Source organism: Passer domesticus, chromosome 2, assembly GCF_036417665.1.
Source record: "Passer domesticus isolate bPasDom1 chromosome 2, bPasDom1.hap1, whole genome shotgun sequence".
NCBI lineage: Eukaryota > Metazoa > Chordata > Aves > Passeriformes > Passeridae > Passer > Passer domesticus.
Window position 1 is genome coordinate 61,415,951 of NC_087475.1, and position 18,846 is coordinate 61,434,796.

The 18,846-nt window shown below is 40.3% G+C and overlaps 1 protein-coding gene across 3 annotated transcripts in view; it reads right to left on the bottom strand.

The window, feature by feature from the left end:
- Positions 1–15,298, bottom strand: part of EPSTI1 (epithelial stromal interaction 1) — a 54,340-nt gene extending 39,042 nt beyond the window's left edge. The window contains exons 1-2 of one of the 3 annotated variants that reach the window (XM_064408706.1): positions 15,227–15,298; positions 10,176–10,294 (exon numbers count right to left, since the gene is read on the bottom strand). In XM_064408706.1, the coding sequence (XP_064264776.1) occupies positions 10,176–10,237 (62 nt within the window). In that variant the 5' untranslated portion in view covers positions 10,238–10,294; positions 15,227–15,298. Of the gene's footprint in view, positions 1–10,175; positions 10,479–15,226 lie in introns of those variants that run through there. The other 2 variants (XM_064408707.1, XM_064408705.1) reach the window with 2 other exon arrangements.
- Positions 15,299–18,846: the final 3,548 nt, after the last annotated feature.

The window sequence follows — 18,846 nt, forward strand, 5'->3', positions numbered from 1 at the left end:
TGTTGTAGCAAACAACTTAATAGAAAAACTAGTATTTATTCTGATTCAGCTTTTTAGGAATTTTTGGTAGTACTCTAGGAATACTTGTTATGTTTGTAATTGGCAGCAGATACCAAGGATAATATTTTCAGGAACTTTTAGCATAGCTGTTCTTATTCCAGTCTTACTCCAGACTGCTGACCTCAAATCTCATGCATTTCAAAAGAAATCACTTAATTGAATCAAAGTGTTCCATGTGGAAGACCACTGTCTTCCACTGGGAAGACCACCAGTGCTGGCAGTCCCACCCCTTACCTTGTGGGCACCAAGAGTCTTGTGGACTTAAGCAGTCTGCCCGAAAGTTGTCCAAGGAGTGTGCAAAGTCACACTGTTTGTGATGGACCCAGCTGACTTACTCTCAGCCTGGGCCTCAGTTTCCTTGTCAGCCTTTCATTTTCAGGCACCAGGAATTCCTTGGGCATATTCATCTTGTTGTCACGCCTAAGATGCAACTCACTGAATCAGGACAAGGGGCCTGTTTTGCCAGACTTAATTCAAAATGCAGTTGCTGTCTCAAGGAGCTATCAATCTAATGTGACAGCAAAGAGGCAAGCCAGGGTTCAGAGTGTATTAAGAGACTTGAGGTGATCAAAAGAGTGATGAAAGCATGTCAGTTCCACTTGGAGAAGACAAAGGGTTTTATCTCCATGGTGTATTGTGTGAGTAGGAGTTTACACAGCTCCCACTTATCATAAGCTGTGCTATGGGGGTGCAAGTTTACCAGAAATGCACTAAGCAGCAGTTGGCCCCACACAACAGAGCCTTGGCAAGGTTTTACATGCACATGTGGGCACAAATATTTTATCTGGCTTCATTGCAGGGAAAGCACAAGGAGAACAGCTAGCAAAGAATAATTAGGGGTGAAGGCTGAGCCCCTTCAGGAAGGGCCACAGGGAATGGCTAGAGGACAAATCAGTAAGCAGAGAGAGAAGTTGGCAGTGGAAAAGTAATGAAACAATAAGGCCCAAGACTAAGGCTTAAAAGGGGAATGAAAATCATGCAAAGAGATCAAAGTGCCCAAAGCTGCCTGCTGCCATATCACTGTAATTCAGGGTTTGGTAAGAGAGTATTTATATCCAATTACCTCTTTCTCTTTGAAGACTTATTCTAGGAGGATATGGATTAATTTATGAGATTAAACTAGTAAAGATAGAGCCGTGAGCTTTAATGGTGCCATTTAATATGATCTTTTCCCTTTCTGCCAGCATACTCTGGTGCCCCCGAGACGGTGAGACTGCTCTGCACATCTCTGCCGGATCCCAGACCCTCAAAGGCTGGAGTGAAGAGTGCAGCAATGCCCCAGTGGCATTCACCACACAGCTGCAAATATTATTTAAAAGAAGCTTTGACAACACATCTTGCTTATGGCATAACAACATCAGTGATGTTGTTTCAGATTTTTCTCTATTTGATTGAGTGGTAGCATTTCCAATTTATCCGAAAGTGCCTTTAACAAGCTGCTACGCAATGTATTTGTTTCAAGACTTTTTTATAGCTTTTGTTTTTGTTTCAGATATTAAGATCATATTTCTCTCAAGTTCATACACAAAAATTATTAAGTACCTTTTAAACTCCCCTCCCTTCCCTTTGGCAGTGATAAAAGTGGCTGAAATTGTGGGTTGCAATGCTACATATCTTCTCCTCCCAAAAATCGATCAGTGCATCTAAGATATCACACTGCTTCACAGCACTAGAGGGCAGAAGAGTTTTTATACCATGTACTTTGATGGCTTCAAACAGCATTTGTCTGGTTGATTTGTTTTAAGTTATAATCAATTTTTAAAAAAAAAAATCTCGGCTTGTCTGAACATGTATGAGAAATCACAGTATCAAATCTAGCCCTTTTGCCATTTCCTTTATCTGCTGCTGCTTTTTGGCTGGAAGGCTCAGACCCCAGGAAGCCAGGTGGGGGCCACTCTTCTGGTACCTGACCATGGCCTCACCATCAGCTCCTCAGAAGGACTGCACATGAAATACAGCAAAGATCAATCAGTTTACCAAAGAGTAGAGGTGACAGTACATTTATCATCTGTTTTCCAGAGAGCAGATTAAGAGTTATGTTTAAAACAGTGTTTATTTAAATGCAAAATTCATTTCCATTTTCTTGAAATAAAGGCAAAGAAAGTGAGGATGCCAAGTCTTCAGTGGGGGAGGGAAGGGGAGAACAGGACACCAACTTTTCTTCGTCTTTTATCTAATGCTTTCTTTTATATATTATTAGAAATAATAAGGAAAAAAAAGGCAGGGGGAGCATTACTGAGTTTATCTAACTTTATAGTATTCACCTTGGTCTCTGGAAAGATATGCCAGAGTGTGGGTTTGGGTACTGGGATCAAGAATGGCCTTAAGCTGAAGGAGGGCAGGTTTAGGTCAGATACTAGGAAGAAATTCTTTACTAGCAGGGTGATGAGGCACTGGCACAAGTTGCCCAGAGATGTTGTGAATTTCCCATCCTTGAAGGTGTTTAAGACCAGGCTGGATGGGGCTCTAAATAGTCTGGTCTAGTGGAAGGATTCTAGCTCATGGCAGGGGGGTTGGAACTAGATGACCTTTAAGGTCTCCTAAAGAATCATTCCATGATTCTCTGATCAGGAGGGAATGGTAAATTTCTTATGTGAGGGGTGAAAGTCAGGGTCCAAACTGGTTCCTTTCCTTTTAACCCTACAGGAGAGGAAGCCAAATGAGCTGCTGCCTGAGAAACTCCACCTGCCCCACCAGTTCTAAAATCTGCACCAAATATTCCTTATTTTCTTGAGATTCTCTTTTTGAAGGAAAGAAAGTTGATGCAAAAACCCACTACCAGCTTTAACCTTGTGTTTTTATCCAGTTTGCAGGGTATTTTATGTCATTTCTTTGTTCAGACAAAACCTCTGATCCATTTAAGCCTATAAAAGCTGCTACAGCCTGTCAATTTAATATTCCAGTCAGTTTCTGGGTTGCCACAGTAGCCATAAGTCTGGAGCAAATTATCCTACTTACCTGGGGAGCAATTAAGGAAATGTGAAGATTTGAAGCTATCAGTGGTGTGCAGAATTTTGTGCTTTATACCAATATATGAAGTGCTTCAAAATCCACAGACAGAAAAGATTATAAAGAATTTAACTTTACAGTTTCCCCAATAATGATTCTAATTGTTATAAGACTTAAGCCTATCTTTGAGGTAGGGTTGTTTCATAAATACAAATACAGAAGTCACTGGAAGGGGGAGAAAGAACATCTTACCCCAGTTATAGCTCTTCAAAAAAGAAAAATCATCTTCTGCCTTTATGGATCATATTAATCTTGCTGAGTGTTTTTGTTTTATTTTCTCTGTAGAAAATGGGAATGTATTGACTCATTACACAGACTGAACAGATATTAATGAGAGTTAGAAAGTTATAACCCAATAAGAGAATGTATCTATATTGAAATTAAAAAAAAAAGGAACCTCCTATGATTTTTCAAGCAGATACACAATACACCACAGCTGTGGGATTATAAATGCCTATGTTACAATATATTTTTGTGGTTTAACCCCAGCCAATAACCAGGCACTACATGGCTGCTTGCTCACTCTGCCTCTCGTGGGATGGGATGGAGAATTAGAAGGGTTAAAGTGAGAAAACTCATGGGTTGAAATAAAGACAGTTTAACAGGTAAAGCAAAAGCTGCACACACAAGCAAAGCAGGAATGGATTCACCACTTCCCATGGTCAGGCAGGTGTTCAGCCATCCCCAGGAAGGCCAGGCTCCACCACATGTCATGGTGACTCGGGAAGACAAACTCCATCACTTTGTACATCTCACCCCTCCTTCTGCTTCCCCCGTTATGTATGCTGAGCATGATGCCATATGTTATGGGATACACCTCTGCCAGATGGGGTCAGCTGTCCCACAGCTCTCACAACTTCCTGTGCACCCCCAGCCCTCTCTCTGGTGGGGTGGGATGGGAGACCGAAAAGGCTCTCAGTGCCAGCCCTGCCCAGCAATAACAAAACATCTCTGTGTTATCAACACACTTTCGGCCACAAATCCGAACCATAGCTCCATAGCAGCTACTATGAAGAAAATAAGCTCTACTCCAGCCAAAACATACAGAGAGAGATATAAAACATTTCAGTCAGGAGAAACATGCAATACAGTCAGATAATTTGTAATGATAGTTTACACTTTGAGTGATCAGTAACATTAGGAACAACATGTCTGAAAACTTAAATTTTGAATCATATGTGTAAGTGTACTCTTCTAGCTAGGACACAGTTCTCAAAAGTTGCTTTTGCCTATGCCTTTAAAGCACTCTTCAGTGCTTTAAAGGCATAGACAAAAGCAACTTTTATTCTACTTTCTTTCATGTTTGTATAAAATAATTTATTTCTAAAATTGAAAAAACACATGAGGACTACTGTTCACCGGTAATAGTTTTTGCAGAGCTGTGCTCTTCAGTTTTATCTCAAGTCCACTCCAGCCATCTACCACAGGAGAGATACTCAAATGAAGTGTGAAATAGTTTAAAGAGTACAAAAGGAATGGGTGTTATAAACTATTTCCAGTTCTACTGTGTTTTGTACTGTGGGTGCATTGGTACATGAATGTCACAGAGCTGAAAGCCAAATATCTTGCTCTGTTGGGCAGAGTACTCTGCATAACAGACAGAAAATAAGGAGAATGAAGTTGGAGAGCAACAAAATGACTAAAGCTTGGGAAGGAGGCATGGGCAGATTCAGTCAAAGGAGGGACCTAGAAAAAGATATGGGTGAGATACTGCATTAGACAGTATGTTCTGACTGAATTTAAAGGAGAAAAGAGATCAAACTGCCAAAGCAAACTCTTGAATTTCCTTCAAAGATACACTAAGCTGAACTTTGCATTCATTTATCAGGAATTGTTTTAAGAGCTGTCAAGTCCAACCACCACAAAGTATTGTTTTCACGAAAGCTCCCATGCCTGATGGAGCAGCCACATGCTGCTCAGCAGCACAGAAGCTGCCAAATTAAAGGGCTACAAGATGCCAAATCCCAGCAAGCAGATAACTGTCCTGTAGGTATCCCTATTTTGCAACGCACACACAGCCAGATGCTAATGATAATTGACAGCCACAACTCTAGACCTCAGCTGAGCAATATGCTCTGTGTCCCAGCAGTGCCATAAGCAGAGCTCTGGGAGAGTGTACAAACCTTACATGCAGGCCTGGGGCTCTGGCTTTCCATCTTTATCAGTGGCATCATCTTACCAGTTTGCAGCTCAGAGACAAAAGTGATTTAGTGGGGCTTAGCATTACACACTGTCTGATTTATCCTCACTGCACATGTGCTCGTAACACAAGAGGCAGAAAATGAATTACATTAGGAGGAAATGTTTATCACCAAAAGTCTACCTCCATGGATTTTGTCCCATGTTTGCCACAGGCCAGGAATGCACTTAATTAACACAGTTCAAAAGATGTCTGGGAGATTATTAAACCAGGGTAACTCACTTCTGTATCTGGTCCCTTTCATTAAGAACAGACAACATTTTTGGCATTGTGAGGATTAAAGCAAAGAATTAAATTCTGAAGAAGTGAACTTACAAGGGTGAAGAGTGAGAAGGGAGAGGGCAGCAGAGAGCAGCCCAGAAGAAAGTAAGAGTCAGGAATCTGCAGGAAAAAAACAGACCTGAGGTTCTGCTGTTACCCACATGCTTGTAGAGAAATTCCTGAAGTTAAAATTTTGTCAAAGACTAAAGCTGAAACTTGGAACTGAATTTCCAACAGTTTAGATGAGGCTCTGACTCAGCAGCTTGTTGTGGTCTGAGCACATCAGAAAGAAGGGCAGGTGCTTCATCCAGTACTCTGTTTTGGACAATCTTAACCAACTTCTGAAGATCCAAGGAAATTGCCACCCTGAGGGATCAAATCAGGGAGCCAAGGATTATGTAACCCTCAGCCCAAACTTGTCTCACAGCACAGCTTTCTCTCCTCTGAAAACACTAGCGTGCCATTAGTCAGCCTGTGCTTGTGGTCAGATTACACCAATGGGACAGAGCTCACTGTGGCAGGGCTGCAGATCAGCATCAGACCCAGCAAAGTCTAGAAAAATCAGGCATGGCCATGCTTGTGCTAGAGCAGCTCAGTTCCCTCAGTGCAGCTCAGAGTCAGGGGTGCAGGGAGAGGGATGTAGGCATGTAGGGAGCATGCCAGAGCCAGCTGGAGCACCTGATAATCACTAGCCTGAGGAGCATGGAGCATCATACGTGGGCAGGCCAGGCACTGGGCTTGGCAGCACCAAGTGCTGAGCAGAGCTCTCCCCTGCAGAGGCATGCATGTGTTGCATGTCAGGCTTGCCAGTGTGCCTGAAGAGCTCAGCAGGTCAGATGCTGTATCACACCAACATTGAGATCTGAGCTAGTGGCATGTTCATCTCTGCTTCCTGCTTCTTCTCTTTTCAGCAATGTATTTCCTCCTCTGCATCAGAGAATTTGTCTTTTCATTGCCCCTGCCCAAACACAGCATCCTCCCATACATTCCTTATTCCTCACCTTGCCACAGCTCCTCACCAAGCTATGTATCAAGAGAACATGTCAGGGCTTGTGCAAAGCAAGTTCTTCCTAAAAAGCTTCTAATACAGAATTTGGAAGGACTTCCTTCCCTCCCCCAAGCATTATATGGAACAGCAATCCCCCCCATCCAGACTGATAGTATAGTTATTGTCTTACACAGATCCTGCCACCAATCCTGTGCCTGGAGAAAAGGCTGCCTACTGACCAAGGTGAAGCTGGGCATCTCTGAAGTGCTCCACTGGGCTGCAAACATTAGTACATCAGCCTGAAAGGCAGAGTTAGGAGACTTCTCCTGTGCAGAAAATGGAGAGCTAAACTCTGAACAGATTTTCCATAATTCAAATTACCTGTCTTGCACTCCCACCAGTGGCTGGGCAGTGGGCAGAACAAGTATTTCCTAAAAATCCATCTACAGTTCTGTAGACTTTTTTTTAATTTTAAAGAAACATTAGTTCATGAAAGAAAAAAAAAATCAAAACTGCTAAGTATAGTCTGTCAGCAATAGGATGAGGGGTCTTATAACACCATAGATATTTTGGCTCTGATAGATTTGGCTCCAGTGGTCAAAGAATACAATTTCTTGAGTCTAGAAATCTAGAAGTTCTCTCTCCTTTCAAACAAAATGATGAGGGACTGTTACCAGCTGTGTAGCAATATATCTTCAGGCTTTATTATTTTGAATTTCAGTTTTTAATGGATTTTACCAGAACCAATATTATTCTTGGCAGCTTTAAAGGCGCTAAAGGCAGAGTGGTGAATGGGGGCAGCAGTTTCTTTTTCAGGCACTAGCTATAGTTCACCCTCTAATTTCCCCACTTTCCTCCACCTTTCTTCAGTACAGACTTTTGTTTCTGAATAGGTATGAACAGGGGCAATTTGGGAATTCGCTTTCTACAAGTTAATTTCATGGCACTTAGATAAAGTGAAGCCACTTAAAGGCAAGATTATTATTATAAGCCGTTTCAAGCTCTTGTCATTCTGGTGACTGTTTTCTCCATGGCCTGAAACCACATTCTATGTATAACTGGATGGCAATGTGCAAAGTGTGACTTCAATTTTGCATTTGAACAAGTATTTTTCTTAATTAGGACCATTTTATTGTCACTTCTTGCCCTTGACACATCATATAAGGGCTTTTCCAAAGCAAAACTAAACTCTAATACCAGCTGTCCACGCTGCATTTTTAATAGCCCAGTTTGAATATTGACTACTGAACAGGACTGCAATGTGCTACATCCCTCACATATTTCATGTGTCCAGTCTAAACAAAAGACCCCCTAATCTGACCATAAGATGCTCCTGAGATGTTTTCCCACTCCCAATTTCTCTCACAGCCTGAGACAGAGAGTTTGCACTGAAACAATTCACACAGAGCCTTCCAAAAAGACTCCAACTCCTGCTTTGCTGGCAGCAAAATCATATCCCTGTCTGTTTCCAAAAAATAGCAAGCAAAAGCTGGAATAGAGACACTGCTTGGCACAGAGGTATCCTGTTTGGGCCCCTCATGTTCCCTCTGCTATGCATATTCCAGAAATCCTTTAGTAATGCTAGTCTGTGCTTTTTTTTTTTCTCCTACTGTCACCCTGTAACTGCATCTCTCCAACTGCTCTTGTTATCACAGAGCCTGAAAACCTGGACCATTCTGAGGGTGTCCCAGTATTTTAATTTTAAAGGTCATATTAAAATGAGTTTGTGGCTAAAAGATTGAGTCAGCTTTATCACTGGTAAAATATTTTAATCTGAAATCTTACTTGAAATGTAGCTTGAGAAAATGAACAAATAATTAGTGAAACAATTTTTTAAAAAAAGAATAAATATCTTCACTGTTCTGTTTCAGTATTTCAGGTGCTACCTTCTCCTTTAATTCATGTTAGTTAAAGAAATTGCAGTTTAAGCAGCTTCATCCCATTCAACTGTCAGGCAGCATCCTCCTTCTAAAGGGAAGGATGCAAATCCCACTCTCATTCACTTCATTTTTTATTAGAGTGTTAGTTTCCTACTCATATTACATGGTTTCTATTTCAGCCTGCCTTTCCCTCATCCTTCTTCTCATTAACTGAATACTAATGCAGACTTTAATTTGTACATCCAAGATTTAGGAACTAATTCTTTGTTAGAACTTTATGAAGACAGAGAAAATATTTTCACATAGCAGAAAATACTACTCAGTCTTTACAGTGGATGCACAACTGCTTTATGTCTGCAAGAATCATGTCAGATGATAAAGGGAACAGGGATTTGTGTGATTATATGTGCTCTGGCCTTCAATTCTGCAGGGAGCTCTGGCAAACCAATTGATTAATTATTCACCTAACCTTTACCAGCAGGTTTGTATGCCAGACAAACTGGGTAAACACAGGCATGCCAACGAGAAAACTCCCACTAGCCCTGCTGCCCACTCCTCCCCCTGAAAAAAAAACCCAAACAGCAACAAAATGCACACATCACAGCTACATAAACAAACTGGGGCTGTCCTTGCTCTGCCGTGGAAGCCTGGCACTGTGAGGGCAGGCAAGACAGAGAATTTTTCATATTTGAAAGTGGCAGAAAATAGACTGTAACTAAGGAATTGTTGTTTGCTCTTCTGAAAGTCAATCATTAAAGTGCTGATGGATTTTAAAGGGACTCAGCTTTTAATAGTCCCTGTATTATTACTACCCACCAGGCAAGCATTCATGGGTTTCAATGGAAAGCTGCTGATCTCTGCTCACCATCAGCTGCCTGCCCCTTCCTCCAGACGTGGCTCCACCTTCTTCACCCAGAAAGAAGGGAAAGGAAACAAACAGGTTGCAGTTTTGCCAGCTGCCCTTTCAAAGACGGAAGAAAAAGCAAGCTAAGCAAAATCAGCACATAGCAATAACAATAATCTTAGCATTACATGCACTGTTACTAAGAACTCAGAAAAAGCACATATGGTAAAAAGGAATAAACACAGCTATGGTCATCTAAGTATATTTATGTTAAACACACATGCATAAAACACATACACAAACACATACGTACAGAGCTTTCAATTTCTATTCTATATTGTATCTGCAAGACACAGCTTGTACAAGTTATCTCAGGATAGTCACTGGAAAGCAAGAGAGGGACTAAGCATAGATTCCAATAAAACACCAAATGCTGAAGCTTTGGTTTTAGTTTTATGAGCATGAAGTTCCTGGATGCTGTTCTGTGTCCTTGACTGCATTCAGAGCAGTGTTGGAATGCAGCCTACATCTATCTCTTAAGCCAAAGTAAGTATTTTTAGACTTTCCAGGATGAAATATTAGGAGATACAGAAAACAGGGAGCTAGAACCAGATTTGAAATTTCACTTTGAAAAGAAGTGCCAAGAAGCTTTGAAGAAAGATGCCAGACACCATGCACACCAGTATCCAAGGTACAGACCTGGCCACTGCTGTGGCACAGGGTGTAAGCTATGCTGTCAAGAAGCCTGCCAGAACAACTCAGGTCCCATGTAGGAAGCTCCAAGGAGATGACAACATGCTGCTTGTGCGCTCAGCCACTTTCTGGCTCTCTTGTAAGAGAAAGCCAGTACACCTTTAAAGGCGTACACCTCGAGTAAGCTGGAGAACAGGCACCCAATGCAGGTAAATCACAGTCAGGCTCCTCGTTACTTACTACTGCTTTTGCTGTTGTTGGTGCGCTGATGCTTGGCCTCCTTGTTTCCCTCCAGATGCCATCAGCTCCTGAGTGTTTTCACCCTTCTCTGATTCACTGTTGCCATGCCAGGGGTTACCCTGAGAGGAAGATGGAGTATTGAAGGCAGTAGCTGTCCTGTACCTGCTGCCTTCCTTCCATCCTCCAACCCCAGACATAGTTTTGCAAGTACCTTGCCTTGACAGAAACTAGTATTGGTGCTACAGCTAGGGGAACACTCAAAACTTCAGAGTTGCCAGAAATCAGTTTCGATTTCTGATAAACTCCTCCCCTTCCTGAACTTTGGGCTGGCAGGCATGCCAATACATGTACTGGTTTCTGAGGCATCCACCAGCTGAAGCTCAAGTTTCATCTCCTCAATCACAGCACCGAGGCAGACAGGGGTCACAGGGTGACAGCAAAGCTGATCTGCACTAATAAACCAGGTGACAACAGTTTGTGCAGAAGTATGGGGAGGTCTGACATTTTTCTGATATATTTCTGACATGTATTTCTGATGTATTTCTGACATTTTTTTAACCCAGCACTTCCCTATGACAGAGGGAATAACTCTTGGGGGTGTTATTAACCACCCCTGAAGGTGAAGATAATGCAGGTTCTTGTTAATAAAGCTCTTGGGGTGGATTAGAGTGAAAAAACACCAAATGATCAGTGTTTGCAGATATATATACATATATAGTGAAAAACACGAATCACTTATTTTTAAAATTTTAAAAGTTTAATAGTAATAAAATGGTTATAAAATAGTAATAAAATTATATTAATACAAATTTGGACAATTAGGATTAGGACAATACGAGACAATACAAACAAAGAGTCTGGGTACCTTTTTTTGGGCAAAATAAGCCTGAGAAAGGACACATGTTAACAGAGGACTAACCCTTAAACGCGATAGCCTATTGCATGTTCATACATCCCATACATGATGCATAAATTCCATTCAAACAAAGGATTCTGTCTGGTCAGTGTCAACTTCCTCCTTTTAATGAGCAAGCCAGGAAGAAGTTAGTTTCTTCTGATAAGGGAGCAATAAATTCTTTTTCTCTGAAAAATGTAGGTGGCCTGTGGCTCCTATCTCAGTGTGAGTACCTCATTCTTCTCTTTAAAAAAATATCCCACATATATAGTTTCTATTTTAACTACAAAACTAAATTTACCATACTATTAAAATGTCAATACAGCACTGCTAATCAATACAACATTATATAGAAAATATATGCATAGAGCTGGCTAACGTGCACTTTTCACATATATAAACAATTTGGTTGCAATGGAAAGCAGCTATATAGCCATTTTGGTTATTATTATTTATAGTAATATGACAATATGAAAGCATAAAGATGTCACTTAAAATGTGCAAGGGGGGAAAAAAAAGAAGAGAAAGAAAGGAAGATCTATAACTACCACCCCTGGATTTACAATGAGACTTGAGTGTTGCTGTTGGCCAAAGTGATGATTGAAGGTCTTGATCCATCAGCAGGGGTTGTGTGTCAGAGTGGGCAATTTGGCATGGTGAAAAGCACCATCCTGTTCCCACAAATTCTGCCTCTTATCAGCCTCAAAGCCCAGCATGTAGACTCTAGCAGTTATAAGTTCATCGCTTCTGTCTTTTGCAGACCAGAGATTTGTCATTGCACACCCAAAATCTCATCTCATTCTTGGTGAGTTGCAAACCTGGTCTTAGCAAAGAACCCTGGTGCCTTCACAAATGGGAAATTGCTTTGAGTCATAGTCCAGTCTCTCACAAGGGGGTTTTTGGTTTCTATTTTGCATGAGTTTACAAGGAAAGATGAAAGAGAAGCTAAAAACTAACCTTCAGATAAATCTTAAGGCAGTGGTCCTGAAAAATTCCAATTTGGCCTTTCAATTCTGCTCTATCAGAAAACTTCTTTGACTTTCCTAATTCTACCTGAATAGAGGACAAATACATCATCCAATTACTGCAAATGGAGATCCTTTCAGTGATCACATCTAACCAGTAGTGTATCTATGGGATCTGCAGGGCTGGAGATAACCAGCAATATTTTTAATATCATTAGTAAATAAAATATGTTCAGCAACTTCTAACCCAAGCAAAAAGGAACTAGCAATGCTACTCCAGGTTAATGCAGCAGAAGTAAGGAGATCCAGCTCCACTCATGGAGATCTCATCACTTTGTCCTCAGCTGATCAAGCTGTACTAAAAACACACCTCTGGCCAGGTTTCCTGACTGCCTGGACCACCTGTGCCTTACAGCACTCTCCACACATGCAGGAGCAGGAGTAAAGTAAAATGCCATATGGAAGTCACAGGCTGCCTGGTGGTTGTAATGCTCCTTGGAACACTGCCACCAGCAGCTCACCTCCCAGAGCTTCTATATCCGCAAGGATGCATCTCTTAGGGCTGCCCCAAGAAGGCAGCACCAATGGTCTCTCCTCCCCCACCCCCTCCTAACATGCTCTGCAGCAGAGATGATCTTCATTTGCACACAAATCATTCTGCAGACTTTGGAGTGCAAGGGCAGTGTGTTGTAAAGGGATGAACTGGTGCATAGTCCCTTGCATCACTTTTGTTCAAAAATAAATATATGTATTTATTTAATGTACAAGGTGCTGGCAAATGGAAGCAAGCACAAAGCTTACTCCCTTCCATAGAACTGGAGGGTTGATACAGGAGATAAAGAAACACTATAAGTAGCACAGAAATTATAGCCAAAATCATGTCTGAGGACTGCAAAGATTTGCGGGATAACAGCTGTGCCTACAGACACCCTATCTGGTAAAAATCCAACTTTGACATCTGGAGTGTTCTTATCCACACAGATTGATGTCTTAATAACCCATATTTAATTACAAAAATTGATTATAATTAATGTGGCCACTGCTGCTGTGTCTTCAATCCTAAAATGTTATGCAATATTCAGATCTAGTGTCATTTTCCTTTTGAAATTTAGAAACTTTTGGCTGAAAACAGTAACTCTAGAATCTAAATATTTATATCTATATTGCTAAAAAAAAGGTGTTGCCTTGATTTTTAAGAGTTTCTAAACCTTCTGATGTTTGCATTCTTGTAGCAAACTTTCTCACACACTTTCTGTAAACAACTTATTGTTTTACATTCTTTTATAGAGGAGAAAGACTGTTGGTTTGTCCAATGTCATTGGAGAGGCGTTGCCATCTTATTGCAAAGGTTTCGTACCTTCTCAGTGATATCTCATGGGCAGCTCCTCACAGCACTGACTTTTTCTTCTTCTCAGCACAGCCAAAAAACTCCATCTCACATCTCCACCAGCCAACCTGCTCTTTTATAATACCCCTCTAATTGGATCCAGCTGTGGCCTATTAGGCCTATTAAGGGCAGGCTTGTTCTTAATGCTTGATAATTAGCACAGCTGTAACTCCTTAGGGGTGAGATTACCTTCATCACTGTCTCTATTCTCCTACCTTCTATCTATCCACAATTCCCCCTTTTCTTTTAATTACAAAGTTGCAGTATCTCTAGAAAGTTATGTTCAAGTAAACTGACACTATAACATAGTCACATATATTATTTAGGACTAACAGTTATATGAATGTTCAGGCAACATATCACAGTAAGAACATATGTTTCCAAGTTCTGATTTTGTTTTGCTTTTCAAAATCTAGAACATCAACTTAAGGCTCATCACCAACAGCCCTTGTGCTTAGACTTCTATATCACAGTGAAAGTATACATTTCTAAATTCTAGTTCAGTTTTGCTTTTTCACAATATAAACTTGATTCATTCTCTAAATTCACAGAGAGTACTTATCAAAAGCTTTAGATCTATGTCTAATTGCCTAATCAAAGATTAACTCACAAGAATGAGTTAAACTAATGTTGTGTTTACAATTTTTTGCAGGGCCCTTTGCAAAAGATAGTAAACCTAGTATAATCATATTTTTTATTATTTCTGTTTAACTTTAGAATGCATTTGTGCTAACTTTGATTAGTTACTCAAACTTACATTACATATAATCAGAAACCTTTATATTTATACCTCCAGAATATTGACAATATCCACAGCTGTACAACTTTAGAAGGTAACTCACAAGAATAAGTTAAAGGCTACATATAAAGATAGCAACAAATCAACAGCCACATAACTTTATCAACAGCCATAGAACCTTGAACAACATTGATCCAGCATTTGTTGAGTGTACCTACGCTTATGGAATATAAACTTTTACACTTATACCTAATCAAAGATTCATAGTTGCAATTCACAAACAAAATGCACGTTTCATCATCAAACAAATACACCATAATAAATAATAGAGTTACTCTTTCCCCAGTCCCCACTGCTGTTTTAATAATTCTCTTCTTCCTTCTACAGATTTTGTTGTATTAGTTGATCATTGCAAGCCTCTCTTGTCTTACGCTGTTTTCCATTTTTTAAAGTCTTATAAAGTGATTTCCAGGTGGCAGCCAAATCTGCAGCTGCCTTGCCCCCTTTTTGACACTATATTTCACAGTCTTTTTTAAAATTTCTTTCCACATATATCAAACAATCTGTTTGGCACTCAATATGTTTTTTCTCATTGTGTCCACAGTGGCTCACCTGTACCTCAGGTGTCAAAATCTGTCAGGTCCAGATCAGGCAGCTTCCCCTGCTGCTCTCAATGCTACACTGGGCTCCATCTCCGGCTGTACCTCGCCCTGCAGCCCACTTCCAATCATTTTGATTTACTGTGGAGATGGTCATAATACAATTTTTGAAGGCTTTTCTTACATGTTGTCTGTGCAGCTCTGACTCTGCCTCTCAGAGCTCCATGTTGCTGTTGTTCCAGTACTCATGTAGCAGTGACTTAGCAAACCTCCCCCCGTACTCCTCAGGGGCCATGCTATTGCTGAGACACTGGCTGCTGCTGTGGCTATGCCATTTGCCACTTCTGTCACACAGCTTGTGTCCTTCTACACACACTGCCATTCAGGGGGAACCCAGCACCAGCCTGGGTCCTTGATCACATCAGGGGTCACCAATTGCTGCCATCTTATTACAAAGGTTCCATACCTTCTTGGTGGTTTCTCATGGGCAGCTCCTCACAGCACTGACTTTGCCTTCTTCCCAGCACAGCCAACAAACTCCATCTCACATCTCCACCAGCCAACCTGCTCTTTTATAATACCCCTCTTAACTGGATCCAGCTGTGGCCTATTAAGGGCAGGCTTGTTCTTAATGCTTGATAATTAGCACAGCTGTAACTCCTTAGAGGTGAGATTACCTTCACCACTATCTCTATTCTCCTACCTTCTATCTATCCACAGAGAGGTGGCACTTTCACCCTCCAATCCACTGTCACTTTTGGAAATCTATAAATGTTAGAGTCGGAAAATAAACTTCCTTTTCCTACCTTGAGAATAGCAGTGTGTTTGTGTAATGTTGTTTTGCGTCCTATAGTGACAAAGAGGGATGTTAAATTAACTCAAGCACTAGAAGCTTGATCACTTTTGTTGCTTCCATGCTCATTTATTTCATAGCTCTGTTTTGGACAATCCAAACTAACTCTATCCAGTTCAACATCCAGGTCTGGCTCTAAGGACAGTTCATGCCAGACATGACCCCCAGAAAGTCAGTATTAACTAGGGTACCAGATTTACTTTATCCACCCTAAACATCTCTTCATCACTACCCCAGCAATCTCAAACTCACCCCACAGCCTCTGTGTGATACTCCAGTGCATCATTCATCAGCCCTTCAGTTTCATGCTGCTAAAACACAACATTTCACAGGCTGCAACCCAGCTCTTACACTGCTTCAGATGCACTTAGCTGAAATATCCCCAAAATAATAATCAAGTTCCAGTATCATGGCAGCACCACCTAAGGCTCTCGTGATGCTTGGAGTTTGGTAAGGACATGCATATTGCCTCCACTAGGATGCACCCAGCCACTTAGCTAATTCTAGCCTAGTGGAGACTAGTCTTAGGCAGCATATATATGAGCCTGTACTAGCTGTGTTTAAGAAAAAGGATCAGCCTCCAGCCCTGTTTCATTTAGTGTCATAGATGTTAAACAGATGTTAAAACTTCAGCATGCCAATGTATTCAGTCTCCTGAAACACCACCAAATCTCAACCTTCCCAAATCCTCCATAAGGATTTTAATTCAGTATTTATATTTTTTTCTAGACCCACCAAATACTGACTGCCAATTCTATCTGAGGGGCTATATTTATAGTTGCTGCACATCCCTGTCTGAGGATCTGAGGTTGCAATGCACTGGCCCTTGCTATCAAGTGAGCACTCACACAGTTGGTGGCTTCCTCACTCCCCACCAGTAGGATAGGGGAGAAAACAGGAAAAGGAGTGAGAAAATCCATTTGTCAAAATAAAGATTTTTTGTCTGTAAAGCTCTGTCGCCTCCAGCTATTAAAAACAATTTTTTATTTTATTTGCAGGAGACAGAAAATGATCTTTCTTTAGCTCTGAGAAAATTCCTCAGTAGACATGTGAAATATTAAGAATCGTCATATTCCCTCCCTCACCTGTGTTTCTCATGAAATTGCAATAATAAACCAAAATAACTTCTGTGGAGGAACATCTTGTACTGAGCCTTTATTTCCAACTCTGCAGCATCATGAACTATACCAAAAATGAGAGGTATCAGAGACCTTTTCTCACTATAAAGGGATCTGGGTCAGCCAAGTCCTCATTTCTTTGGGAATGTTAGATAGGATAAAAGTCTCTTCTATGAAAGAAATAGTATTAAAACCCCCATAAAATTAAACCAATGTAATGTTCCCTATCTTTCCTTCCCTGAAGACAACTGTTCGTTCTTCATTATTTTACTGTTGGTTATGGCATTTTAAGGTTTTGAATTTTTAACTTCTTTTTTTCCACAACCACAGACACGTTTCATTAAAAGCTAAGATTTTTATTTAATCCAAGGACAGTAGAAACCTAAAGCATTAAACTGAAGGAGACCTTTGAAAGGACAGCCAGGACAGGCAAGCTGTCATACCGCCCACTCTTTATTTTTCTCAGAAGCCAGGAAATGGTATCAGAAGGCCTTGATTGCTGGAGAAATGTTTTTTCCTTTGTCATCAGCATTAAAACACTTAGTCCAACAGCTGAATATGATGCTCACGGGTTCACATACAAAGCTTTTTTCCCTGGATATTTCGGCTAAGTAGGTAAGACACACAACTGAATATACTACAGAGCAGATTGAGTAATTGATCATTAGGAACGTATCTCTATATTTTAGAGCAATGGCAAATTATGGCAAATATCCCTAGAGGAATATCTATAATTAGAAATGCTTATTGAGTTGTTATACCATGATGGCAAAATAAGAATTTAATTTTTAGAGGTGTATTTTACTTTACCAATGTTTTCTCTGGCTGAGTACTCTGCTGTACAATTAGGACCACTTTCTGCAGGGCTGATAGAACTAATTGTTACAGCTGAGGATGCTGGAGAAAATAAATTTCTCTGCTCCCTGGAGAGGAGCCCCAGGAGGAAGGTAAAATGTCAACATTTGGTTAAGATTTATTCTTGTTTAGATTGAGGACTGGAATTCGTCAGGTTCAGCAGAAAGAATGCCATTAGCTTTGACAAGTACGTGTGTGTGGATGTGTTGGGTAATCTGTTTAGGAGATGTAAAATGCTGCACACACTTCCCATTTTATTGCAAAAAGCTGAAATTGACGGTACCTGTCAAAAACTATCATCTTCCACCCTCTAAAAGAAAATTGACCCTTGCTTTCTCTACAGTATTACAGCATTACAGCAGGTGCACCTCTCCTTTTGCTAATACTGCTTCAGCAAATGGAAGTGAGCACTGAAAATATAATTAACCTGGTGTCCAGAATTTGCTGTATTGAGGTCCAGTGCCTGAAGATTATTGCTATATTTTAGGAGCAGCTCTTTAGCCTGGAGAGTGCTATGCATATCTATATTGCAATATAAATAACATTAAACAATAAAGCAGGGCTGTTTTAAAGGTCTGACATTATAAAAACAATCAGGACTATAAATGAATTATTAAATCATTTAAAATTATTAAATCATTCAAAATTGAACCATTAAAAATGCCTGCAAAATATCCATTGGAAAAGGCAAAATTAACTAGTAAACTGCACAAATAGTATCAGAAACAAAGATCTCTAAGAGCTATTGCTCCAGATATATGTCTGGAAGGAAAAAAGTCCCTGAGAAGTCTGGCAGTATTAAAATAGTATTTGCTATATTCTTGAAGAGATCTTTTTTCTTAACAGCATAGATTTACTTATTCAAAAAGGATAAATGAGCTTTTTGGCAAATATACCATCTTCTACAAGGAATAATTATAACTCTTTGAATTCCTAAAGGCCATGATTAGTTCCAGCTTCGGATTTTATATAATATACTACCTTGTGGTACCTAGTCAACCAAAGGTGTCATACAGACAATTACAGTGTCTAGAAAGAACATTACATTCTTTATTGTGTTATGTTTCCAAATCCATTACCTAAAGAAATTAGTAGAAGTCCACAGCTCATGTTTTTTTTTAACTTTTATAGTACATTGTGGTAATTAAATATACAAATGCTTTTAGGAGAATTAACTCTTACAACTTCTAATCCTGGCAGCTGGGAGGATTTAATCTTCATTCATTTGTATGCACATGACAATTCAGCAAGGCTCAAGTA